The 27,141-nt window shown below is 42.8% G+C and overlaps 2 protein-coding genes across 2 annotated transcripts in view; one reads left to right on the top strand and one right to left on the bottom strand.

Moving 5' to 3' along the window:
* The window catches only part of KIF15 (kinesin family member 15), a 2,415,358-nt gene extending 2,411,286 nt beyond the window's left edge, over nt 1-4,072 (bottom strand). The window contains exon 1 of the mRNA XM_044065522.1: nt 3,944-4,072. Within this exon, the coding sequence (XP_043921457.1) occupies nt 3,944-3,962 (19 nt within the window). The 5' untranslated portion in view covers nt 3,963-4,072. The remainder of the gene's footprint in view (nt 1-3,943) is intronic.
* A 294-nt stretch (nt 4,073-4,366) lies between these two features.
* The window catches only part of KIAA1143 (KIAA1143 ortholog), a 64,769-nt gene continuing 41,994 nt past the window's right edge, over nt 4,367-27,141 (top strand). Inside the window, exon 1 of the mRNA XM_044064667.1 lies at nt 4,367-4,570. Coding sequence (XP_043920602.1) covers nt 4,463-4,570 — 108 coding nt within the window. The 5' untranslated portion in view covers nt 4,367-4,462. The remainder of the gene's footprint in view (nt 4,571-27,141) is intronic.

Here is a 27,141-nt window from a genome sequence, read left to right as displayed (position 1 = left end):
CTATCAAGGACTGATATCAGAGTATAGGCAAACAGAAAGAAACAGGGGACCCTAAACAAAAGACCAGCACAAGTAGACATTTTAGTAGAATCTAGAACAGAAGCTGCCACTAAAAAAAAAAGGAATAATTAGTACAGTGTATAAAATATTGCATGATAACTATAAGAATCAATCAGAAGAGGTTAAAAGGATTGGGAAGAGAGATTGGATAAGCAATTCACAAAGAAACAATGTGGGGATATATGCATGTCTCCCAATATGCAACAAAATCTAGAAGATTTAAGACTTTTGCTTGGAAATGTTTACATAAATATTTTTATACCCCAAGAGGACTCCGGAGAATTTTTCATCAGTTAGACAGCAAATGTTGGTGGTGTGATGGGGAAGAAAATGGTAATTGGGAACATTTTCTGGGAGTGCAGTGAGTTGGCAGACTTTAAGGATTCCCTGCAGGATCCACTATTGGGAGATGCTGGGTGGGCAGATTGTTGTGACGAGGGAGATTTTTCTGAGCATGATACATAATTGGAATTGCCTAGACATAGTAAGGCCTCGCTGTGTCTAATTATGGTGGCTGCCAAAAAAGCAATTACTAGAAAATGGAAATCAAAATCTAAACCAACTATACTAGAAGTAGGGAATATAGTAATATAGATAAAGCAACTTGAAACTGAGATCTTGAGAAAAGGGTAGGAGCAAACTACATAGGAAAAATGGGAATTGTGGGAACAATACATACAACAGAGGAATTAGGTTTAAGAGAATGCAGGACTTAAATGAGCTATGTAATGTTTGACTGAAAATGATTGGGTAGATTACAAGTAACATATAATGTTTGCAACTGGGAGTGTCAGTATGCCTTGTGATGTAAAATGCTTGCAACTAGGATTATGTCAGTGTGGTTTGTTTTCATTTATATAAATGTATGATTGCATATGTCATAAGTTATGGTTTAATAAAGATGTTTCTTGTTAAAGGGCAGGAACTGAATAATTTATGTAATGTTTATGTTGTATGATATATAGCAATGTATGTGAAGTATAACATTTGTAAATGTGAACTTGTTAATACAGTTTACTTTTAGACAAATGTAAATCTGCCCATGTCACAAGTGTTAATTCAATAAAGGTGATAGAGAAGCCTTTTCTCTTTCATGACCGAAAAGAGTGGTTCCAACTTGCCCATTGACGGGACCACAACAGACAGAGGATAAGGCTACCCCTCCAGTTCATAGTGGATGTAGAGTCTATACCTGAGGGATCCAGGGTAACGATCAGCTGTCTAAGGAACCATCTTTGGCCATAGCAATGTCACCCACTTGCCAGTTGAGGCAAATTGTTAGCCCATTATGGTGGCAAAGACTATTTGCTTAACTTTTAATGTTTGTTGCTGGAATAAGGAACAACAGTAGGACTGCTAGCTTGCTCCATGGGCAAGTTAAAACTTACATCACTGTTTTCCTCACACGAAAACACAGTAAACAGCAACTCTTTGCTTTTTAGGATTGGCAAAAGTGCATTAAACACAGTTTTCCACAGAAAAAAAGGTTTAAACAATTTTTCAACTAACAGGGAAAAAGTGCACTCCCATTTAAAAGTTTGTCATGACAAAGGTTCATAGGTAGGCACTAGGTTATTGGCCCTAGGGCCTATATAAGCCTAGCCAGAAAATGTACACTGGCTTTCGCCACCCAAGAAAATTATTTTCCTGTGCCCCTGTCGAGCAGAGCCACAGAAGTGATCCCTGGGGTGAATTTCCCATTTCCCATCCAATCATCAAGATTTTTCTTGAAGACTGCTAATGAGGAGCTCTGTTTGACATAGATAGGTAGTCTGTTCCAGAGTATGGGAAGTCTCTGGGACAGTCCATTAAAAAAAAAAAACCTCTTAGATTAAAAATAACTTTCTCAAGAAAGACAAACCGTAAACATTTTGCTTCCAACTGCAAGCAACCCAAACAAATTACCTAGTAGGCCAAGTTATTAGTTGAAACAGACACACGCCCAGTATTATAAACATACAGTAAACACACACCCTGGGAATAAAAAACTTTAAACAGAGAAGGCAGATTTATTTTTAAAGTACATGAAAATATTTAGTTGGGAGGATGCTAGCTCAGGAGCAGTTTAACAGGAATGTACATATTCTCCAAAATACAATAACTGGGCTAGGCTGGAGAGAAACTATACATCAGAAGGGCATGTGCATTTGGTCAAAGTATCGAGACCTGTCCAGCCAAGCACCTGTAAGGGTTAAGAAAGATGCAAGAAACTAAAATAGAGGCTTTGGCATTCAATAAAGCCGAACTGGGTTGGGCCTAGATTCTGAAGATTTCCTGTCATTGTTAATCAGGTCCAAGATTATCCTTTCCATAGCCTTGCATATAAGGCTAGTCAAACGGGTTGGTAGTTTCCTGGGTCAGTTGACGCACCACCACCCCCCCCCCTTGTGCAGAGGGATAACTGTTACTGTCCTCCACTCCACTGGTACAAAGCCTGTCTTGGAGACTATGGTTAAACAGAGATTTGACTGGGTCTGCTAGATCACGTTTCAAGCTATTTCATTTAATGATCCTGTTCCAAAGCAGAAATGCCCAACAGAGTCTGAAGTGCATCCTAAAAAAATAAGGTACTGAACTGGGAGTCTGTGGGATTTTACAGAATTGAATATTATGCCAAAGATTTGAAAAATTTTAATAGACACCCTTTCTGTTCATCAATGCCATCCAACAGAACAGCACAAGTCCAATCATCTAAATACAGGAATACCAAGGCTCCCTGCAGACTTTGACAATCTACTACTGACATGGACTTGAACGCCCTGACAGCAAGTCCACAATATACCATGGTGTGTGTCTACTTCCTACCCTCACATCAATGCATCATGTAGAGCTTAATGTCATTAAGGTCCTTAATTACAGGCTAGCTACAAATTTGCCACCTTCTTTTGACTCCACAGGAGGGCACTGAGTAAACATACTTATGTCCAAAACTGAATACACCCTCACAGTTATAGTCCTAAATTCTATGTATAATACCAGCAGTCTTCAAAACAGCCAAACTCTTCAAAACAATTTCTTCTGTCTTACCATTCAGTATACATGTTTGCTTTAAAAGAAAGGTGCAGGTAAATAAATGATGCCCATGATACATACTACACTACTTGTTCTCATGTTTAAACTACTGCACCTGAATTACTCAGGTTGTCAATTAGATCACATAATGACTCACATTTCCTACAACAAAGGAGAACTCCCATTGGAAAGGCCTCATTTCTTCTCTCTCCTTGTACAGAAAACTTTTATCAATGTTTACCATAACCCTGCTACCAGAAATAAAAAATTGAACTATTCAAGTTTTATGACAAACGTAATCCAGCACGTTAGTAATGTGTACGGTAGCCAGAGTTTTAACTTCCTGCAGGCATAATTACCCACTTTAAAAAGGCTGCATGCAATTATAGCTATTTACATTTAAAAAGTTGCATTACTCTACCCACGCACATCTTACTCCTTTACTGACAATGAAACATTTTCTACCCAAATTGTTTGATATTTGATGCCTTTTCGCACTAAGGTGCTACATTCTTTTAACTAGCATTCTGCACGCTTGTAATAATACTGTTAATAGCGGCTTCTCAAGTTTAATGCACACTGCAGCATCACTACAAACCAAGAAGAGATACACAAGTAATCAGTCTCGCCCACTACAGGAAGGGGGCAGGCACAGCCAAAATAAAAGTAAACACTAAAAGCAAGTATCTCTATGTGCAAGGGAGCATACTGCATATAATTATAAGCCGTGATTTTTGAGATATCTTAAACTACCAAAGTCTGACCCTATGACACAAAAACAATGTACCAACATCAGTTCAACACTACCAACTTGCAACACAAATGTAAACAATATAAAATTACTATTCTTTAAAAAGAGAAACAAACTTACCTTTGCTAACTGGACCCATGATCTATATAACCGTGATATATCCAACCCCCCTAAAGAAAAGTGGATGAAACAACACAATAAAAACTACACTACTATATCTTTTTCTAAGAAAATTTCCTACTTCCCAGTCTCTCCATAGACCATAGCAAAAATGGCGGAAGCTTCAAATTTAGCGCTAAATAGCTTACGATGTGACGTCATTTAGTGTAACTCTAGTAGGAAGTAACTTCTATTTGCATATTTTGTTCTGTGAAATAAAATACAGATGATAAATACATATGTTTACTGTAATGTTCTTGTAAGATTTACTAAAGAAGTAACAAGGGCGTTTGTTGTAAATTACTGTAATTAAAATGTGCATTTAATAAGGCGACTGCACTAGTCTGCCTTGAGATGTAATTGTAAATGTTTATGTATAAGTAATTGAAGAGACCCTCTTCCTTCGCCAGCCTTGATGACGATGGCGTGTTTTACATATTGACGTTATTGTAGTAGGTGAAAGGATTTGTTAGTGAAGCAATGAGTAAGAAAAATCAAATTTCGTATGTTAAGCCCGCTGAGCCTGCATTCCTGAAAAAATTTAAAGAAGATGTTGGGTTTAAAGAGGGGCCTACAGTGGAAACGAAGGTAGGAAAGTATAGATTTGTAGGTTTTGGTTTGGCAGTCTTAGGATCATTCACTGCGTCTTGGTTTTAGCTGGTATGCTTATGGTTTTAAGGTACAACACTGCAGCTGAGCGGGGAAAATCGTCCGTGTTAGGGCTTATTGTTGTCGGTGTGTTTTTTTTTATTATTATTATTATTATTATTTTCCTTCTGGGCTTGTGTAAATATTAGGCTTTTGCGGTGTCCTTGAGTATTCAACCCTAGTAACTTTTTTTCTATGCCGGAGAAACCAGAAGGAATAGACAACAATAATTTTATGCAAGTAAATAACTGGGCTGCTGTTCTACAGTAGGGTTTGTTAACTGAGGGGGCACATAGTGTGTTCCATATCTGGGCATTAACAGCCAGCAGCTATATTTGTAAAGATTCTGTCATACCACCAAAATAGCTACACTTGAAAAAAATGGGATGTTAAAAGGCAAGAGTGAAATTGGAGTTGCTTTATCCATCTGTTTTCGGAGTATTTTTTTTTTATTGGATGATCAAAGACTTTCATGGATGCAGATCAAGTGGATGGAAAAAAAAGTGTGATCCAGCAAGCTGAAGGGTACGCTTTTTAGCTTTCTGTAAATAAGAAAGCCTATAAAGAGACTTTGTCAGTGAAACTTTTTCCCACGGTTTCAAAAGAAAGTTCTCGAGTGACATAAAGAACCCTGGGAGAAGACTCAGGATTACCTTGGTCTTGAACCAAAGTCTGGTGTTGTGAGAACAAAGGGAAGACCAGCAAAAAAAAAAAATAGTGAATAAGCATCAATTCCATTGTAGTTTAGACAAGTGAACTGTTGGAAGAAGTGGTTGAAAAATACTTAGTTTTACTGTGTTGATTTAAACTGGTGGTAGAACAGTAAAGAGCAAACCCAGTTGTTGTGTTTTTCGGCTTTTCCTGGTTAGGGGTCGTCACAGCGGAACTCCGGTCCGCTAATGATTGGTAGTTAATTTTTACGTGCCGAGTTACCAGCCCTGACGCACAACCTTCAACGAAGGTATGCCCATTCACGCATGTCTCCACGCAGAAGACGCTCTAGCTGAGAATCGAACTGGAGCATAAACCCAGTTTGTTTGCGTCTTTCGGCTTTTCCCGGTTAGTGGTCCACAGCGGAACTCCGGTCCGCTTAATTTTGGTTCTGTATAGTATGCAGTCAGATGTATTTTAAATGCAAGTTGGAAGTAGTGTTATCCGTCGCTGTTGTGTTTGCTAGTGAGATTAAGGTAAGAAAGTACTTTTTTCTTAGTTCTGTATTTAGGCTTTGCACCATAAAAAGACAAAAATGTCTGGAAACTAGTCAGTGTTAATATAATGTTCTGATCTTTGGCTGCTCTTGAAGGAATAAAAGTAGATTGATCATATCGTATATAGAATTACGATGATGGCTTTTTAGATTAAAGTTCTTAGCTTAAGCTATAGATAAGTTTTATTGACTAAAATGCAAGATAATATGATTAACAGTAAGAAATGGTGATTATTTCTTGCATTTTCAGTTACTGTTATTTTCCATGAGGGCCTGCTTTTTGCTTGCGAAGGGCACCCTGCAGGTATATGCAGTTAATTATGAGTGGCCTGAGCAGTGTGTTCTGAGTAAAATCTACAAGATATAATCGGTATTTTTAATGGAATATTGGCAAGGATTTCAATTTATAAAGTGTGGGAGGTTAATAGCTGTACACGTAGTTGTCTCCTGCTACCTTAGTGCTTAAGCTGTGCATCGTTGTATGCATTGCATTAATTTAAGGGTAGTTAGTGCACTTTAACTTCTAGCCTTAAGAGACTGTTTACTGAAAACGTGCAAGTTCTTTTTTCACATGTGGAACAGGCATAGAGATAAGATAAGAGCAGATAGCAATATATGTAAGTGAGAACCCGGGCTTTAGCATGTGCATTAATACTGTCTTAAGTGTTTTTGTTGAAGCAAAAAATGTGACGTGGGTTCAGATAGGGATGCGAACAGGTAACCGCATACAAGAGCAGCCTGTCGGTCATGAGTGCGTGCTTGGTGTCTGCAAGATGGAAACACGTATTAAAGGGAACTGTTGTGTGCAATATGTGGGAGTAATGCCTTTTTTTTTTCCTCAAGACTGGTTGCTTTGGTGGTATTAATGTAGAATATAAATGGACTTCTAGGTACAGACAAAAAGCAGAGTGCTGAATTAAGAAGTGCAGGATGTAAATAGCAATGTTATAAAAGACTTTTTGGAAGTAAATGACAATGTGAGTTTAGCAAATAAAAGATTTCATAGTAGACATTCAGCAGAATATCAGGGACGGAGGAAAAGGGGAACAATACTGATTGTGAGAGGGACTGGAGTAGAAAGAGAGAAAAAAAATAATGGTGGATTTGTAATAAGGGGTTACTAGCAGGAGCAGAGGGTTATCCTGACGTGTATTCATACTCACTATTAGAAGAATCTATTAGTCTTGGTTATTTTTTGGTACAGTAATTATTACACTTTTTTGAGGTTTTTTTTTTTTTGTTTTTATTTTGTAATTAGAACATTTTGCACATCCTTGAATTATAAAATATTTTTTATTTCATTTTTAGGAATTGGAAATACTTAAATCATCAGTAAATATCATGACAGGGACGCCACTGATATTGTACTTCTAGTATTTGAGGTTTAATATAAAATTGTAGATAAACATAGTTACATTGGACACCCCAATGTCTAGTCCCACCTCTAATCTTAATTGCTTTTGAAATAACCCCATTAAAGGAAAACACCGCATTGGAACTAAAAAGTCTATTTTTTCTCAACCTCTCAAAATCACTGACTGTTTCTTATAGAATTTAATGTTTTCTGCAAAATGGTTGTCAGTGGGGCTTGGCATATCGATGTGATCTTATTTTTCTTCAAGCCTTTCTCTTTCCCATAATCCATTTCAAGTTTGCTTTATGAGTCATGCTAGACATGAGGAAGGAGTGATGTATTCCCATTCCATTAACATATAATGGGATTAGTGTCAGTCAATGTCATCTTCTATACTGCCTGTAACAGGAGTGCTGCTTTTATTTCTTGAATGGCCCTCATTAACGTATGTCTCATGGGTTTATTTTATAGTATACTAAGGAATTGTACAGCTGCAACCAAAACAGTTGCTAAATTGCAGGCCTTTGTTCATAGCATCTTTTTCCAAGGTGAATTGACAGCACCTCCTGCTGCACTTTGGTAAATGTGCTGATACTGTACAAGAAAAAATATTTTGTGACTTTTAAATGTCCCAGACATCTTACATTCAAGTCATCGTAAAATGTATAGTAGTATAAACAACAAATATTTAAAGTTTAAAACTTAGCATTTTAGTATTATGATGCTGCTTATGTAAATTTGTCAAAAGAGGTGACAACTGCCTTTGAACCATTGACCGATCTAATTGCTCTGTTTTGATATGAAAGGCATGGCTACGTTAGAATCGGTGTAAGTTCGCTTCCTCTTTGCAATACAATGGAAAACATTTCACACCTTTCTCTTGTTCACATCAGCCTGAGCTCCTGACTACAGATTTCACACCTTTCTCTTGTTCACATCAGCCTGAGCTCCTGACTACAGATTTTCCTGTATCTGTGGTATGTTACGTAGGTGTAGACAAATTCCTCTGCAACTTATGAATGGGTTCGGCTTTAAATAAAATTGGGCAGTCTTTCCCTTCCTTTGCTATCAAAGTCAGAAAATGAAAGTTTTATAAAGTATAAGCCGGTTTCAGGTACCTACATGGTACTGGAATCCTATTGTAGAGAGAAAGACAACCTAAGAGTTGTTTAACTATAGGAGAAGGTGGAGTTTTTCTTTACGCTACAAAACGTTTAAGTCCATATATAATATCTTGGTGTTACTAATAAACAGCCCTGGAAAAGTAAACCTTTCTAAGACATCCATTCTTAATCCCTATTTAAGCATAAACTTGAACAATGGATGGGAAATTGGAAGTCACATTGGGTTTGGCATCTGTGTACCTGTTAGACAGACAGTAATGTAATACCCAAACTAACATAACCCCCCCCCCCGACATAACCTATAGAAATTTCCTAACATACCTCCTAATAAATTCCCATGATACGTAGGACACATTTGGTTTGAGTTTTACAGCTAGGCTTATAAAGGCCCTGGTGGTCGTTGGCCTAGTATTTACTTATGAACCTAATTAATAAGCTTTTTGCAAGGAATATTATTTATGGGTGGGGACTGGAACCTGCTTTGCAGTAGTGAGGCTGTATTGGGGGGACTTGAAAGGGAAATTATAACAAAAGGGTATATTACTGAAGGATTATATTTGGTATGGAAGTTGTGAATTCAGTAGAGCACACTTGGGCAGTATTTACTTATTCCATTCCAACAGTTGATTTCTATCCAGTCTAGTCCAGTTATTTCACAGGAGCACATGTACCTAATTGAAAATTGTGGAACCATGTAGTAACTCTCAGATCAACCACTGCTTTAAAAAAAAAAACTAAGATAAATATGCAGGATAATGATGTCATTGTGTGAAATTGACATATTCCTGCTTAACTGTTAAAATATGAGAATTTATGGTATTAATAGTAAATATTCACGGGTTATCGTAGAGGGTAGAAATTACTTTAGAAGGGATAGCTAGTGAGTTGGATGAAGTGGAGTTTAAAAACTTGATAAAAATTGAGGTTTAGGTAAGATGTAATAAGAATTATTTAGGGGGTTGATAAAGTTTAAAGTATTGCAGAAGAAGGTATGCTCTGGGCAAGAAGATGAGCAACTGCAGAGTACTAAGACGAAACCAAGACAGTATTTGGATGGAATGCGTGACTTTAGAGAGATTGCTGTTTAAGTGGCCGTTTTTGTAACGGCTCTAGAGTGTAACACTTTTTGTAGTAATTTATAAAATGTTGTAGCTAAATTTAGGGAGCCTATGACAAGAAAAATAATCAGAGATCTTCTAGAGGTATTAAAGATGTTTTGGAAATTTTATGAAAGTTTTTGTATAAAGTAGAGGAATGGGGAAAACAAGAAAAGGCATGAATGGAAATATTTGTGAAAGTCTTTGTTATGCTAAGGTTAGAGTAAGAGGAGGCTCGGTAATGAATAACTTATAGGAAGGGGTGAGATAAAAATGGTGATGTATAATCAAACATCATGGTAGTTTCCAGGAAAGAAGATGATGTTCCCTTGGGAATCAGGAGGAAAGAAAGTGGAAGAAAAAGATTGGAAAAGCTTTAACAATATTAATTTAAAACTGGAGGTACAAACGTATTGGAAAACCAGTGACTGAAGTGGACCTTTGTTCAGAGTCACATGGCAAGCAAATGGAGGTGAAAGGAATTGAACTCTGTATCTTTCGTCACAGAAAGCAGCTCATTAACACTTTGGAGCCTTAATAATCTGTGTTAACTGGTAGGTGTTAAAATTGATGTGTTTTTTTGTCTTGGGGTGACATACATGTGGCAACATTAATAGAACAGTGGTGATCCAGAGGAGTGCATGTGCAAGAAGAGACCACTATTGTTGAATCTTTTTGTAGAGAAAACAATTGATAGGCAGCTGACATTTTATGTGCAGGGCAATGGTAGCACTTGCATTCCCTGATAGAATAATGTGAAGGATATATGAAGGGTCAAAAGTGTGAATTAAGGTGGGAGGGTTCTTCTCTGACAAGCTATGTTTGAACAGAGGATTCAAGCAGGGATCTCCTTTCTCATTTATTTGTTTGTTTTTTCCAAGGTAATGTTTATTAACAAAACATTTAAAAAATGGCAAGTAGAAACATCCACCAACAATGCATAAAGAATACATGTCTGTGTAGCAGATACCTTGGAATTGCAATTGAATTAGCAGATCTAACTCATGGATACTTGATTTGGTAGGCTTTAAAACGGGTAATATTAAGTAGCTGTAGGAATCGGATATGTACCCGGACATTGTATGACGAGACATAATAAAATATTTCTTCTCTGTATATCTAGATAGTTAGTTAGCTCAGGGTGCCCAACTTAAGAACACCTCTTTAGTTGCAAGCTGTTTAATATGTAAATTTCCCCCTGGTTTGGCAGCTATGTACTTAATCAGCAGCCTGTTAACACTGTAAAATTATTTGGAGTATTGACACATACCAGCAATATTTTGGTAAACTTGGGGTAAGCTAGGCTAGGCTTAAAATGGCTCTTGGGCTGATAGCTTAGTAACCACATATGAACCTATATACAGCTCTTTCCATCTGGCTGTATACCCTGGCTTATCATTTTGTAAAATACCACTACTATGGAAGCCTGAATATATGAATAAAAATTAGGAGTGCCTAAGCTCCCATATTGCAAACCAAAGGTTAAACTAGGCTGTTTAATCTCCCATATGAAGTCTGTGACTTTTTTTCTCAATCTGGCTAAAATCTGTGTCTGAGGCAACACTGGGATACCACTCACCATATACACCACCAGTGACAGAATAAATCATTGGATTGCCTGGATTCCCTGGGGGGTGTCTAAAGAGAACTTTCTTCCATTGCCTGAGCAATCGAGGAGCCTCAATTCTCACCACTAACACCAGAGAGGGTGTCTCATATATGAGGGAACGATAACAAATGCACACAGTAAAGTGCAATTTCCCTTAAGAGCACATAGAGATCTCAGTCAATCTGTGGCTGGTCGCTCCCTTGCTCTCCAGTTCCCCAATAAGACTCCCCACTGGTACAGCTATAGGGTCCTGATCTCAGCCAGCTGGGCAAGCTAAAATCTCCAGCACCCTCTCTGTCCAACCAATGCTTCATGTCCCAGCCCAAATAGCTGACACACACTCACTTTGAGATAAGTTTATGCAACCACATAGACACTTCTGGGGAAGGCTGGCACAGGTTCTGCAGCTGTGCCCCTATTACCCAGACTGTACAGTAGTGCAATTGGACACCACTCGGCTAATATTTATCAGCTACTCAAAGGCCCCTTATCCAATTGGTAGTATGATTAAACAGTTAAGGCTTATTAGAGTGACTTGGTACAGGATCCTTATATACATGCAGTGAACTTTTAGAGCTTAACTTTTCTCTACACAAAACAGCAATAGTTGAAAGGTTTAAAATATTTAATAACACCAGATAATACTTCTTACTACACAGTGCTAGTCAAGAGTTCAGAGATCATAGTCAAGAGTTCGGAGATCACAGAGGAATACTTAAAATAATTCAGTAGTACAGTTCTGACATCCCAGAAAAACAGTCTAATCTTTCAGGTTTCTATCTATTTCTAAACAAAAACACTTCTAAAATAACTTGCATATGAGCAAGACAGTACTGTGAGTTGATGATTGAGACAAAAATGCTTAATGCCTTCTGATTCTCTCTGTTTAAATTTAAATTGCAGTTCTGATAAACATTGCATCATTCTTTCACTTTCCCAGTGTTCCCAGGCCAACAGAAACTGCATCTACTTTCTTTTACACCTAGGCAGAAACCAGAGCAATAAAAATACATTTATGCATGCAAATTCTGGTCATTAACTTTAGCCTTAAAACAATAGGCAGGAACCCTTCATCTACCTTGGCTGGAGGCAAATTGTAAACATCAAAGTCAGTCATGAAATAATTTGAACTTTAAAGGACGGGCAAAAAATACTTGACTAAGCTTTCTTTACAACAGAAGGCAATGTTGCTACAGTGTTTTTAAGTTCAACATTTCACAGCATATTCTTTCATTTAAGAAAACAAGCCTGTATTTCAACATTTATTGTTACAAATGGATTCTGTTTGGCTAAGCTGGCAGCCTTCACCCCCCCCCCCCCCCCCCGGAGAACTCAAGCTAGTTTTTCAAGTGACCCTTAAGAAATGACGCTTGAGAGGGTGAGGTCTGTGTGTACCTCACCCCATTCCCTGTCTTGAGAGCCCATCTGCATTAGCATTGCTAACCCCACTGCGGTGCTGCACTGACATATATGCTTACAACCCTAGGCTCCATCTTAGCAACTTGACATTTGGCTGGCTGGCTCTGTTTAACCATATTAGGGGGTTGTGATCTGTCATAACAGTGAATTTCCTTCCATACAGATAAGGCTGAAGTTTCTGCAATGCCCACACTATGGCTAGACATTCCTTTTCTACAGCTGCATAGCATTCCTCCCTGGGTTGGAGCTTATGATTGAGATAAACCACTGTGTGCGCTTTCCCCTGTGAAGAAATCTGGCTAAGTACAGCCCCCGTCCCATGGTTTGAAGCATCCACCTGCACAACAAATTATTTGCTGTAATCTGGACTGGCTAACACAGGGGGTCCTCCCAAAGCCTCTTTAATCTTCTGGAATGCCTTATCACACGCTGGGGTCCACACTATCTTATCTGTCCTGTTCTTCCTTGTCAGGTCTGTAAGGGGAGCAGCTACGGTACTATAACTGCAGACAAACTTTCTGTAGTACCCTGCTGTCCCTAAAAATTTCCTCGTCTGCTTTTTAATAACAGGTGCAGGCCATGCTGAATGGCTTCCACTTTGGCAGTTTCTGGCCTTATCTTACCACTCCCCACTCTATGGCCTAGGTAGGAGACCTCCGCCATACCCACCTGACATTTGCTCGGCTTAATGGTCAACCCTGCCCTCTGTAGTCTGCCCAGCACCTCCCTGACATGCTGAAAGTGCTCTGGCCAGGAATGGCTGTAGATGGCAATATAATCTGCGTAAGCAAGGGCAAAGCCTCCTGCTAGGATATTATCTACCAGCCTCTGGAAAGTCACTGGAGCATTTTTCATCCCAAAGGGCATCTCTGTAAACTCGTACAAGCCAAAAGGAGTCACAAAGGCTGACCTCTCTCTAAGACTGGGAGTCAAGGGCACCTGCCAGTAACCCTTGGTAAGATCAATGGTTATAAGATACTTAGCTCTACCTAGCTGCTCTGGGGCCTCATCAGTCCTAGGCATGGGGTAAACATCCGACTCTGTGTGACTATTTATTTAATTTCCTGTAGTCCACACAGAACCTGGTGCTGCCATCCTTCTTTGACACCAGCACCACTGGGGAGGCCTGGGACTGTTGGACTCTTGAATCACCCCGTAGTTCCATCATCTCCTGTACCTCCTCCCTCAGGGTCTGTCTGATTCTCTCAGGCACCCTGTAAGGGGCCTGACTAATAGGCCTTTGGGGTCCTGTATGCACCTGGTACTGCACCAGGTGGGTGCACCCTGGTTTCCCAGTAAACACGTCCCCAGATTCCTGCAACACTGCTTGGATTTCTTGAACCTGGGTAGGAGATAGCTGCTGGGACATTGCTACCCCTCCCACAGAGGTGTCAGCCCTAGCCTCACTGAGGATATCAGTCCCCAGATCTCCCTCGGACTCCTCCTGCAATCCACTGCAAATGCTCAACACAAGAGCCTCCCTATCATGGTAAGGTTTCATCATGTTAACTTTGTACAATTTGTGCCCCTGCCTTCTGCTTAGCAGTTCCACCATGTAGTTGACATCACTTGACTTTCTTACCACCTTGTAGGGACCCTCACAAGCTGTTTGCAGCTTGTTGTGTCTGACAGGAATGAGAACCATTACCTGCTGCCCCACAGCATACTCTCTAGCTCGGGTATTCCTGTCATACCACACCTTTTCTTGTTGTTGGGCTTCTGCCAGGTTCTCCTGGGCCAAGCCCATGAGTTCCCTGAGCCTTGTCCTGAGGTTTAGGATGTATGCCACGACAGACTCCTTGTGAGACTCACACTCATCTTCCCACTAATCTCGAATTAAATCTAGAGGTCCGCTCGCTCTATGCCCATACAGCAACTCAGAGGGTGAAAAACTTATCGATTCCTGGGGAACTTCTCTGTAAGCAAGTAGATGGGGCAAATATTGTCCCACTCCCTCTTAAACTGATCTGCAAATGTCTGTAGTATGGACTTGATTGTAGAGTTTAACCTCTCAACAAGACCATTAGTCTGGGGATGGTAGGAGGAGGTCTTCATGTGCTTCACCCCACAGGACTTCCCCAGACAGTCCAGCAGGCTGACATGAAATTGGTACCTCTGTCAGCCAGTATTTCTTTTGGGAAACCTACCCTGCTGACAATCTCTAACAAAGCATTTTCCACCTTCTCTGCCTCAATGGAGGACCAAGCCACTGCCTCAGGGTATTGTGTAGCATAATCCACTATCACTAGGATATACTTTTTCCCTGTGGAACTTTGGGTACTCAGAGGACCCACAATATCCATAACTACCCTCTGAAATGGCTCAATCACAGGCAAAGTCATAAAAGGAGCTCTCACCTTGTCTCCTGCCTTGCCTACCTTTTGGCACTGCTCAAAGGTCTTGTAGTACCCTGTTACATCTCTGGAAATTCCAGGCCAATAGAAGTTCTGCATAATACGCCTCTTTGTACATTTTATGCCCATATGACCTACAAAGGGAATATCCCGGGCTATGGCTAGAAGCACCAGATGGTAGGCTCTAGGCACTACCAACTGCTGTACTCTCTCACCTTCTAGCCCTCCCTCAGGGGTCCACTCTCTCTGTATAGTAGCCCTTTGTCCCAGTATACAGATTCCCCCTTTCCTTGAGAATCAAATGCCTCCCTAGCTACCTGCCTCAGGCCTTGCAGTGTAGAGTCTGAGAGCCGAGCCTGCCTCAACTCACTCCTTGTAACCCTTCCCAGCTGCCTCACTGTCAGCCTGGGTACTACTACTCGCCTCTACCTTTGCAGTCATTCTGTCCAAGGGACCATCAGTACCCCCAAGCAGCTGTGGCTCACCTTCAGTCTCACTGCTACAGCGTAGCTCACTCCCTGAAGTAACCACCTCACCAATCCCGGCTGCAAGTATGCAGTCTGTCTGGATTTCCCCCAGGCTACCAGACTTGCCTCGTCTCCAAGCCTGACTGCGTGTAACGGCACAAGCACAGGGCACTGCACTATCAAAATCATTCCCTATCAGGACATCTGCAGGTATATCCTCAAACACACCTACTTGCTGGCTTCCTTTTCCACCCTCCCAGTCAAGGTGAACCCTAGCCTAGTATTTGGAATGGGATCCCTCCTAAAGCCTTGACTGGAGTAGACTGCCCAGGTGAGCAGTGCTTCTCTGTAACTATTGTAGGCTTTGCAAAGGTTATGTCAGAGGCTGTCTCTCTTGGCAATGGCCTCTTTGCCATTCACTACAGTAGGATATAGTCTCTGGTGGTAGTTTAGTACCCTTGTTGTCCCAAGGCAACCTACTATTGGCATTTTGTTGTTACCACTTACTGGCTCCCTCACCTTTTAGGTTCATAGGTTTATACTAGGCTATCTGCCCTAAGGCATTATTTATAAGCCTAGCCCAAATTTTTGTGGCTTACGCCACCCCTTATATGAAAAAATACTGTGCCCATTAGTTTGTTGTGCCTCTGTCCAGCAGTGACACAGAGATGATTCCCGGGATAAACCTACGATCTCCCATCCACAGGTCAAGATTTCTCTTGAACAGAGCCAGCGAGGTGCTCTGCCTCACATGGATCGAGATTTTATTCCACAGCATAGGGAGTTTGAGTGATAAAATCTATCCCTCCAGCACGTCCTTTTTATATCCGTGCTGAGGTTTAAGTTGCTTGCTCTAGTGGTTTTGGTGGATTTGGAGCATGTCCATTAATTCCGGGTTGGACGTGGCCTTGTATGTCAGGCACATGTCACCTCTGAGCAGACGGTATGCAACTGAATAGAGCTGGAGTTTCTTCAATCTGGCAGCATATGACAGATTTTGAAGTTTCTTCAATCTGGCAGCATATGACAGATTTTGGAGTCCCTTTATCCTTTTGGTGAGGAACTTTTGGGGTCTCTCCAATTGCTGCAGATGTCGGGTGAGATGCATCCCGAATGGGGCATTGTACTCTATCATTGGTCTGATAAGTGAAGAGTACAGGGGAACAATGACCTCACTAGATCTGGATGTGAATCCCTTCATGATCAGGTGGGCAATGTAGAAGGTCTTTCTAACCACTTTAGCAACGTGAGTGTCAAAAGAAAGGCCACTGTCAACCTGGGTCCCCAGGTCCCTGATAACCTCTTCTGTGCTTAGTGGATTGCCACCTATATGGTAGCTTGGGGTTACCTTGTTTTTCCCGAAGGGTATGACTATACATTTTTTGGCGTTTAACTTCAGGCCATGGCTCTGTCACCAGCTATCTGTTTCCGTGAGTCCCTTCTGAAGGATATCCGTGTCCGATGCACTTTCCACTATGGCGCCCAGTTTGCAGTCGTCTGCAAACTTTGTCAGCCAAAGTCCTCCCATGTTGGCCTGTACTTCTGAGAAGTAGATGCCGAACAATAGGGGGCCAAGGACCGAGCCCTGTGAGACACCACTTGTGACCGGCTTGGAGTCTGACATAGCGCCAGCAACTCTAACCCTGTGGGTTCTGTCCTTAAGCCAGTTTGCAACCCATCTTGTGACATATGGGTTTACATTTAAGCTGGTAAGTTTTTCTACAATACCCGAGTGGGGTATTGTGTCGAAGGCCTTTGCAAGGTCAAGGTAGGCTGTATGGACTGCCTTTCCCTCATCAATGGCCTTGGTGACTGTTTCGAAGAAGTCGACCAAGTTCAAACCTCCATGGATACCTCTATGCCCCATGGCCCCACTGGTTGCATTCAAAACATTTAACCCTAGCTGCTGGACATGTACCTGGACTAGTGGCTTCCCCTGCTACTGGCAGATTCTGTTAGAGCAGTCTGTGCTGACCACATGGGTTCCTTTAGACCCATGAGCAGTACTGGGGGTCCCTTTCCTGTGCAAGGTTACCCTGCTTGCCAGGTATAGGTCTCCTTTCTTCTCCAACTCATCTGAAGTAGCACATTGTCTATCAGCTAACCAGATCCTCATGTCCTCAGGCAAAGTGCTAAGGGCTTGTTCCCTCACCAAAAGGTCTGCCAGCCATTCAAAAGTGGTGACCTGACATCCACTCACCCACCTATGGAAATAAGTGCTCAGTTCAGCAACATATTCACACACACTTTTCATCTGCCTTGCGTCTATGCTCACAAAACTTTTTCATATACGTTTCAGGTGTTGGCTTAAACAATTCTAACAGACATTTTTTTACAGCAGTATAATCAAAATGTGCAACTTCAGAAATTTTCGATAAAACAGTTGCAGCTTTACCATGGAGTAAGGGGGTCAGGAACCGTACCCAGAGCCTTGGTCATCTTTATAATGTTTACATACCCTCTCAAACATATGAATGAAACTATCAAAATTATCCCCCTCTTTAAACTGCGGAAGACGTTTACTGACCTTTTGTGCTTCTGGGGTCCAGTTACTTCCTTCCCCACTACCTCCATGACTCTGGTGAAGAGTCAGCATCTCCTTCTCATGCTGCCTCTGCCTTCTTTTTCTTCAGTTTCTAGGCATAGCAGTTTCTCATTCTCCTCATTCTCTAGACACCTCAGTCTCTCAGCTGCTTCTAATTCCACACGCATGGCCTCCAACTCCAGTCTCTTTAGCTCAAGCTGGATTTTTACATCCACTGCAGAAAGGTTGAACTGGACATTCTCCAAGGGTATTATCTCCACTGCCAGTCTGGTTGACCTCCCGGCTGCTAACTTCCTTTGCAAAAATCCTTGCCAATCCATCCCTAGTTATTTCTCCTAGTGTTATCCCCTACATCCATTTGTCGTGTCTCCATCAAGTTCATTCTTGACTCTACTACAGCTACTTTGCACTAAGTAAGCCACTTGATCTGTCTACATCCATTAGCTGGCCCGAGTGCGCCATTATTTCTTGCTCTATATTTCTGTTGTCTCAGTAGTGCACCATTCCGTGCAGTCTGATACCTTTGCATTACTTTTTTGCAGTTATTTTTGCCTTCTCATTGACTATCCAACAGTACCTTGCAGTTAACCGCAGATGCCACACACTTCCTCCATATGACATGGACCATCTTTCTCCACTTTTAGCTGCTGTTCTTTTATTTGGCTTCTTTCTCTGTGACATACACCATCTCTTAATATTACATTGCAGTAGATATGAACTCTACATTCTATTTCCGATTCAGGGAGACCCACTCCAAAGATCACAGATTATTTGCAAGGAGAGTGGGAGTCTTAAGCATTTGCCAGCATACCATAGTCTTCCATGACTAGAGGTTCCCATTTGTTACTTGTTTTTAAATTTAAAGCTGTTTAGCAAGGAAAGTAAGGGATTTACAAATTAAAGGATATAACTGGAATGATAATAAAGAAAAGTTGGCTTTATTTGCAGTTGATGATATTTTGTACTTGGTGAATCCAGAAAAGAACATATTGGTGCAGTGGAACATTTTGAGACATTTAGGATTTTTTTTTTGGGGGGGGGGTGGCAATACATTAAACCATGGCTGTGAATTACTGCACCAATACCTACACTTCTGGGCACCTAATAACATGAAGTATTTTATGTATTAAAGATGATCCTTTTTATGGCAGCTAAGTATGTGTAGAAAGAGACTAAATGGAAGCTAATACAAAAATTGAGAAACTGGAAGCTCTTCATTTGGGGTAGTAAGATGTAGGCATTTTTAAAAATGTTTTGGTTCCTTTAGATTTTATGTATAGGTAAGGTGTACCTTACCAACCAGAGGAGAAGCTGTGGGTGATAATAGACAGTTGAATTAATGTGTTTGGGAGAGGAAGAAGTCTAGGCACTCCCTGTCAACGATTCTGAAAGTACATTTAATAGCATCTTCCTTAATACTTTGAACTCTCTAGCCCCCTCTAGAAAGATCAGATTAAAATCGAATCATGCCTGGACCAATACAAAACAACTTCCCCTACTACTCAAATTCAAAATCAAACTAAGAAACCTAACAAAAAAAAAAAAAAACGAACTACAAATGACAAAAAGTCCTACTATAGCTCAGCTCAGCTCAACAGTAGATCCAACCCTCGTAAATTCTGGTCTACTCTGAACAAGATTCTTTCTCCAGGAAGTCCTTCCAACCCCTCCCCCTACCCAAACACATCCCCTCTGGAAACTGCTACCCCCTTAAATCAGCACTTCATTAACTTAATACAGAATCTCCTACCCTCTAACTCTACTTCAGTACCTTCTCCTCCAAACCTCCCTAACAACTCTTTTTTTCTTTTCACCCCATTTCTACTAACATCAGATCACTCCTCCTCAAAACTCAAACCCTGCTCCCCATCCATAACTCTACTTCAGTACCTTCTCCTCCAAACCTCCCTAACGACTCCTTTTTCTTTTCACCCCATTTCTACTACTTACATCAGATCACTCCTCCTCAAAACTCAAACCCTGCTCCCCATCCACTGATAACCTACCTCCTTCTTCCTCAAACTTGCTGCTGATTCCATCGCCTACCCTGTATCTATAGTAACAGATCTATCCTTGAATACACCATGCCTACCTTATGGAAATCCTTCTTTGGGAATTCCACAGACCCTGCTAACTACTGTCCAATTGCCATTATTTCCCCCCTCTCCAAAATCCTAGAGAAATGTAGCCATACTCTGCTCCTAAATCACCTCCTCCAGCACAACCTACTCACTCCCACACAACACGGTTTTCGCCCTAACCACAGCACAACTACTGCTCTACTCTTTCACCATCGCCGAGGCTCTTGATAACAATAAACTCACAGCTTGTCTCTTCCTCGACCTTTCCAAAGCCTTTGATATAGTTTCGCATCCTTAATTGCTCACTAAGCTTGCCAAACTCGACCTATCGCCCACCTCCCTAGCTTGGCTCTCTAGCTACCTATCCAGTAGGCAGCAGTCAATCAAATGGCTTTCTTCCTCCTCCTTCCTCCTCCTCTTTCCTCCCTGTTCCAACTGGGGTGCCTCAAGGCTCCATCTTGGGCCCCCTTGTGTTTAATATCTTCACCAATGACCTGTTCACATCTTGCAAAGAATCTGCCCTCATTCAATATGCAGATGACTCTACACTCATCTTTATCTCTAACTGCATCTCTGAGCTACATACCCCCACTCAATAAGCCCTCCTATCCACTGAAAAATGGCTATCAGACAATCAACTCATCCTTAACCCAAAAAAGACTAAGCTCATACTCTTCCTCCCCTATTCCCTCTCTCAGCACAAAACCACCTTTTCTGTCTAATCCTCTAACAAAACTATCATCCAACCTGACACCCACACCAAACTCCTTGGGATCATTATTGATGATTAACTTAAATTCAACCTCCACATACTTCAATGTCTAAAGAAAACACATCAGAAACTGGGCCTACTACATCGGAACAAAAATTTTCTAACCCCCCCCCCCCCAACTGTAGACTCACCCTAGTACAGGCACTCCTCCTTCCCTCCCTCCTATATGCCACCCTAGTTCTCACCAATATTCAGGTCACAACACTAAATAAACTCCAACAAACATACCACAAAATAGCTAAATTTATCACTAACTCCCCTTACAATGCACATCACTGTATTTCACTAAACCCTCTCCAATGGCTTTAACTTCCCCAACAGCTGCAGCTATCTCAGTTTTTAATGCTACACTCCTATCCTTTACAAACCTTTACTCTGCCCATCTCTTGCTTCCTTGATCTCCCGCTATACCCCAACTCGGCTCTTCCATACCTCTAACCAGAACCTACTAGATATCTACCAACCAAAAAAAACTGTAGGTAAACTACTTTACAAACACTCTGTTGCTCAGGCTTGGAACAAGCTTCCCCTTCACATCTGCTCCATAACCCACTCCCTACACTTTAGAAATGAATTAAAGACTCACCTTCATAACTCCAAGACCTGTCCCTGCTATGACCCAACATAAGTCCTTTATCACCCTCCTAGATGCCTCTCTCCCCCTACTTCTTGCACCACCACATTTCCTGCACCACTCCTAGGGTGTCTCTTACAGCTTCTCCCTCTAATGTGAATGATTGCACAAAAACCTATTTTAAAAATGCACATGTCTGTCTGTGTGCTCTTTTTGTTGAATTATTGAGCCTACTTTCTACTAACTGTAACACACTCTGTGTGTTACTTTGATATATTGATCAACATACATAATCATTTTTGGTATGTCCAGTTATCGTAAGGTGTCTCTTACTGTTTTTTTCCCTCAAATGTGAATGACTGCTCAAAAAATTCTTATAAAATTTTACTAGTTTGTGTACACATTATTGTGTGCTCTCCTATGCAACCTATTGTGCCTGCTTTCTACCAACTACAACACACACTGTATGTTACATTAGTGTATTGATCAACATGCAAAATTATTCTTTATTTCTATTTATTGCTTTAATTACTGTGATTTGTGAAATGGTGTATTCTGCTTTTTAATTGTATAGCATCTTTTTGATTGGAGCTTTTCTCCTCGGGTCTCCTCTGAAAATGGGCCACAAGCCCAGCAGGACCAACCCGGTTAACAAATGTCAATAAATAAGAGATGTTAAGTTGTCAATCTCGCCTTCATTCTTGCTGGATGGGTTCGGAGCCGATCCTCGGCTCCGACTTGGCACTAGCTTTAGCTCGAGAACTCCTTTTACCAGCTCGAGTCAACCCTATATCCCATGATGCAAGGCGGAACTACCTCAGATCTCGTTTGCCGCTTAGCGAAAGAGGTCTCCTTTGCCAGCTGAGGTAAGTTTTTCTTGTTAAATAAGAAAAAAGTTTAGTTAGGGGTTTTAATTTCCCTTCAGTGTTAGGTTAGCCTGTATTTAGTACAGCCCACCCTATTCCCTTCCTTTTTAAATTTTTAAAAATAGTTTTTCAGTTAAAGTTTTAGTCAGGCCTAGTTCCCCAAGTTATTCCCTTCCTGTGTGTCTGTGTAGGGATTAAGTTGTGTGTTTGTGGGGACTGTTTGTGTATATCCTTTTAGGATGTCTAGGGAAGGCAAGGTCTCAGGCTTCAAGAAGTGTGACCAGTGTTGTCAGAAAATGTCCCTGACAGACGGCGGTCACACTTCTTGTGTGTATTGCCTGGGGCCTTTGCACCTGCAGGACTCCTGTGCGTTGTGTCATGCCTTTAGCCAGAGAGTCCTGCAGGAAAGGAGGAACAAACTGATCCTCAGTTTGTTAAAACCTGAAGGTTCTCCTCCTAAGCAAGGGCAGGAAAACCTCTTAAGCCACGAAGGCTCAGGCTACAGTGTCCAAGACTCCTGCGGTGGCTCCGGCTGGAGCCGATGCTTCTTCTGCTAGAGTAGTGGGTTCGGTGCCGGCCGGCTCCGATACCCTGACTACTGTTGCCTTGTCGGCTCGGCTGGAGCCGACACTTTATCCAGCATCGGGCGAGATCCTCGGCTCCACCTGGGGGTCAAGGGACTTCGGCTCCTATGGCTCCGGCGCGCAAGAGATCCCGGTCCCCTTCGATACTAAGTATTCACTGCCCGGGTCTCCTCTTTGTCGGAGCGGAGCCATCGGAGCCGATCTTGAGATCTTCCAGGCTGTCTGACCACGATTTGGAGAGGGTGGTAAGCAGGCTGTTGAAGTCTCAGGCACTGGCCCAAATGCTCCATAGCCCGTCTCAACAGACTTCGCTACAGCCCCAATTCTTGAGATTCCTCCTCCGACTCCACACCAGAGTTTGGAGCCGGAGCTTCTGGGACAGCGACTGTTTCGATGCGGAGCCGATACATCCTTCGGCTCCGTCATCCTCGGCTCCGATCTCCTCCTTGAGACTTTCCTTGGAGGGATCCGGTCGTCGGGTTTCCACTGTCGGCTCCGAGGGGCTAGTGGCATCGGACCCTTGTCCGACCCGCTCTCCCTCTCGGAGCTTGGTAAGCTCGGCGCCGACATCGGCCTCGAGCCTTCTCTCTCCTTGGAGCCGACCATTCCTGTTTCTTCGAGCGGGTGTGTTCAGGTCTCCCGGGAGAGGAGCCTTTGAGGTGATGAGGAGTGTCCTGGCCTCTGAGCCTGGTCAACGGTCTATCCCTCTAGCTCCTCCCTCATCAGTGCCTGCAGATGCCTCTTGCCAGCCTCTTGCTCTCAGGCCCAGGGATCCATCGCCCCAGGTTTCCCCACTGGGAATTTCCTCCTCTTCCGAGGTTTCTCCTGACCCTGCAGGGGAACCCCTCGGAAGAGGGCGTGTAAGAGGAAACACACAGACTCCCTGAGTCTACTACATCTGATACCGACTTAGATGAGTCGGAGGGTTCCCACGGTCCCCTCTGAGGATGTCTCATTTTCAGACATCCTTGAGCTCCTCAAACAGAGGGGAATTGGCCTCCATTGACCCCTCCGAGGATGAGTCGGTATACCTGGAGGCTTTGGATCCCGACCCTCCACCTCCTGGGTGTCTCCGCCTTCGACCCACTCATGCAGGTAGTGGCTCGAAGGCGTGGGCGCTCCAGATTCTGTGGAACCTGTCCCTAGGAGACCATCCAAGTTCATCACGGCCCCTTCGGACAAACAGTTCCTGTCAAAAGGTGTCTCTGTGGATGCTATGGTGGTGGCGGCAGCCACTAAGAAGGAACTGGCGGATCCTTCAGTACCTGTCCATCCTCCTAATAAGGATTCTAGGACCATGGACAGGTATGGAAAGCGGATGTTTTCTTCAGCGACCTTTGCAATGCGTTCGCTGAATTACCTTTGTCACTTCACCAGGCTTCAACGAGATATTCTCAAGGAACTGGGAGAAGTAGTCCAGGATCCTTCAGCTGCTGGGGCTCAGGAAAAGATTGCCTCTCAGCTAGCTATCCTGAATTCGATATCTAACTCCTCCATGCGGCTCATATCTTATGCAGCCGATGGAGAGGGCCGCACGGGCAGGCACAGGTGTTGCTCTTAGGCGCCAAGCCTGGATGCGGCTGTGTAATTTTGCGGACCCCTTTAAGGCGTCCTTCACCAACACCCCCTTTGACGGTTCGGCTTTGTTCGGACCTCAGGTGAAGGATACTTTGACGGTAAAACTCTTTCTGCCGTTGGAGTCCAGTTTTCCACTCCTTCTAGACCATATCCCAAGGGTCAGAAGGGGGGGAAGATGTGGTTCCGTAAAGCCCAAGGAGCTACACCGGACACACGTGGTCAGTTTACCCCTAGAGGCAGAGGGAGTAACAATAAGACGCGCCCTAGAGGCAGGGTCCTCAGAACCAGGGCAACAGGGAGCCTCTTCCTGAGAAGCCTTTTCAGCATCCCTGAGGTGTTGCCCGACTGTCCACCCTTGGAGGCAGTCGGGGGAAGAATTTCGCTGTACCCAGTAGCCTGGCAGTCCCTATCACAAGAGAAATGGGTACAGTCGATTATATCCGAGGGTTACAAAATCCCTTGAAAGGTTTCCCGTACCTCTACAATCCCTTCCAGACATCTCACCCGGTCAAAGGGATTTGGCAAAACAAGAAGTTTCAAAACTCCTGGGAAAAAGAGCCATCCAAACAGTGCCGGCAGACCAAGTAGGATCCGGCTTCTACTCAAGATTCTTTTTGGTCCCCAAAAGGACGGGAGATTGGAGACCAATACTAGACCTAAGCAGACTAAACAAGTCTGTCAAAAAGGCAAGATTCCGGATGGTCACGCTGCAATCCATTCTGCCTTTTCTGGGCAAGGATAACTGGATGTGCTCGATAGACCTTCAGGATGCGTACTATCATATAAAGATTCACAGACGCTCCAGAAGGTTTCTCCGCTTCGCTGGGAGCCAGTCATTACCAATTCAGAGCACTGCCCTTTGGCCTCACTTCAGCCCCAGAGTGTTCACCAAATGCATGGCGGTGGTCACAGCTCACCTGAGACGTCGAGGATTCCAAGTGTTTCCTTATTTGGACGACTGGCTCCTCTCCGCCACCTCCAAGGATCAGCTTCTTCGGTCCAGAGACTACACCTTACAGCTTTGCAAGAGTCTAGGAATTTGGTGAATTTGAAAAATCCTCTCTGTTGCCTTGCCAATCTATCACCTTTATAGGCAGAGTTAGATACCGTCAACATGTTAGCCAGACTAACAAATCAAAGGGTTCTGGACATCCAGAAATTTGTTCAGCTTCTGTTACAAAGCAGCAAGGTCAAAGCCAGGTTTGTCTTGAAGGTTCTAGGCCTAATGGCTGCAGCCATTGTTCTTCTTCCACTAGCTCGCTTCCACATGCGTCTCCTGCAGTGGATGTTGTTCACGCAGTGGTCGTACCACGATCTGCCCATGAGACACGAGATCTTAGTGACACAGTCTTGCAGGGCTCATCTACGATGGTGGGTATCTTCCCTCTTCTTCATCAGGGCCGACCATTTGTTCCCCTCCTCCAGTTGCCACAGTCACCACGGATGCCTCTCTGATCGGGTGGGGGCATTATCAGGGCAGGATGGTCCACGGACGTGGCAACCCATAGAATACCACCTGCACATAAATGTCCTGGAGATGAGAGCAGTGCTTTTAACGTTGCAAGCCCTCGGCGACTTTCTTCCCACAGGGACTATTGCAGTACAGACGGACAATATGTCCGTGGTCTGGTACATCAACAAACAGGGCGGAACCAGGTCCTATCCCTTATGTCGAGAAGCTCTCAGACTTTGGCAATGGGCGATCTCTTCTCAGCGGTTTCTGATAGCAACATCCCGGCAGGTCCAACCTATTGGCGGACAGGCTAAGCAGATCTATTCTGATGCCTCACGAGTGGTCTCTCAATCAGTCTGTAGTGGATCAGATTTTTCTGAAGTGGGGCACCCTTGTTGCGATCTTTTAGCTACCCTCAAAACAGCAAGTGCCCAGATTACTTCACACTATTTCCTCTTCCAGGCCAACCCTTGAGAGACTCTCTAACCCAGGATTGGCCTCGGGACTTCTTTATGCTTTTCCTCCCTTTCCATTGATTCCACAAGTCATTCAGAAAGCCACCGTTTGAGCGCCAAATTGATCCTCATTGCTCCATATTGGCCTCGACAAATTTGGTTTCCGTCTCTACATCATCACCTTCTGGTGCAGCCCTGGCATCTGGACCCAGTTCCGGATCTTTTGATCCACCAGTCGGGTCAGCAGCACCGAGCCATTCATTCTCTCAACCTCACTGCTTGGTTGCTCCACTTCCTTCCCTAGCCAGGCTACCAATGATTTCTGACTCAGTCAGAGACATTTTAGTGTCTTCTTTAAAGTCGTCCACTAGAACTGTTTATGCTAGCAAGTGGCGGCGTTTTTCTATTTGGGCAAACGCCAGAAATATTGATCCTTTCACGCTCCTATACATTCTGTTTTGGATTTCCTGGCGGAGGTTTTTCATTCGGGATCGTCATCATCTACAGTCAAAGTACAAATGGCTGCTATTTCCAAATTTCATGTTGGCTTGCAGGACAATAACATCATGTCTCATAAGTTATGCAAAGCCTTTTTGAGAGGAGTTTTCTCCTAAAACCGCCTGTGAAACATCCTCCTCCGCAATGGGATCTGAACTTAATGTTGGCATCCCTAATTCTACCTCCTTCGAACCGTCTGCTCGTGTTCTTTAAAGTTGTTGACATGGAAAACTATATTTTTGCTGGCTGTTACCTCTGCAAGAAGAGTTTCTGAGATTCAGGCCCTCTGTATTCGTTCACCTTATCTGGTGTTTCATAAGGATAGGGTTTCGCTCAGAACTAACCCTTCCTTTCTTCCCAAGGTTGTATCTCAAGCCAATATTAACCAATCTATTGATCTACCAGTTTTCTTTCCTAACTATTCTGACCGAGCTGAACAGAAGCTACATTTTTTGGATGTTCACCGTCAGCTCA

Source organism: Protopterus annectens, chromosome 3.part0 (assembly GCF_019279795.1).
Source record: "Protopterus annectens isolate FY-2018-M chromosome 3.part0, PAN1.0, whole genome shotgun sequence".
NCBI classification, from domain to species: Eukaryota; Metazoa; Chordata; order Ceratodontiformes; family Protopteridae; genus Protopterus; species Protopterus annectens.
The sequence above is the reverse complement of the archived record's forward strand: the minus strand, read 5'-3'. Positions and strand labels throughout refer to the sequence as shown.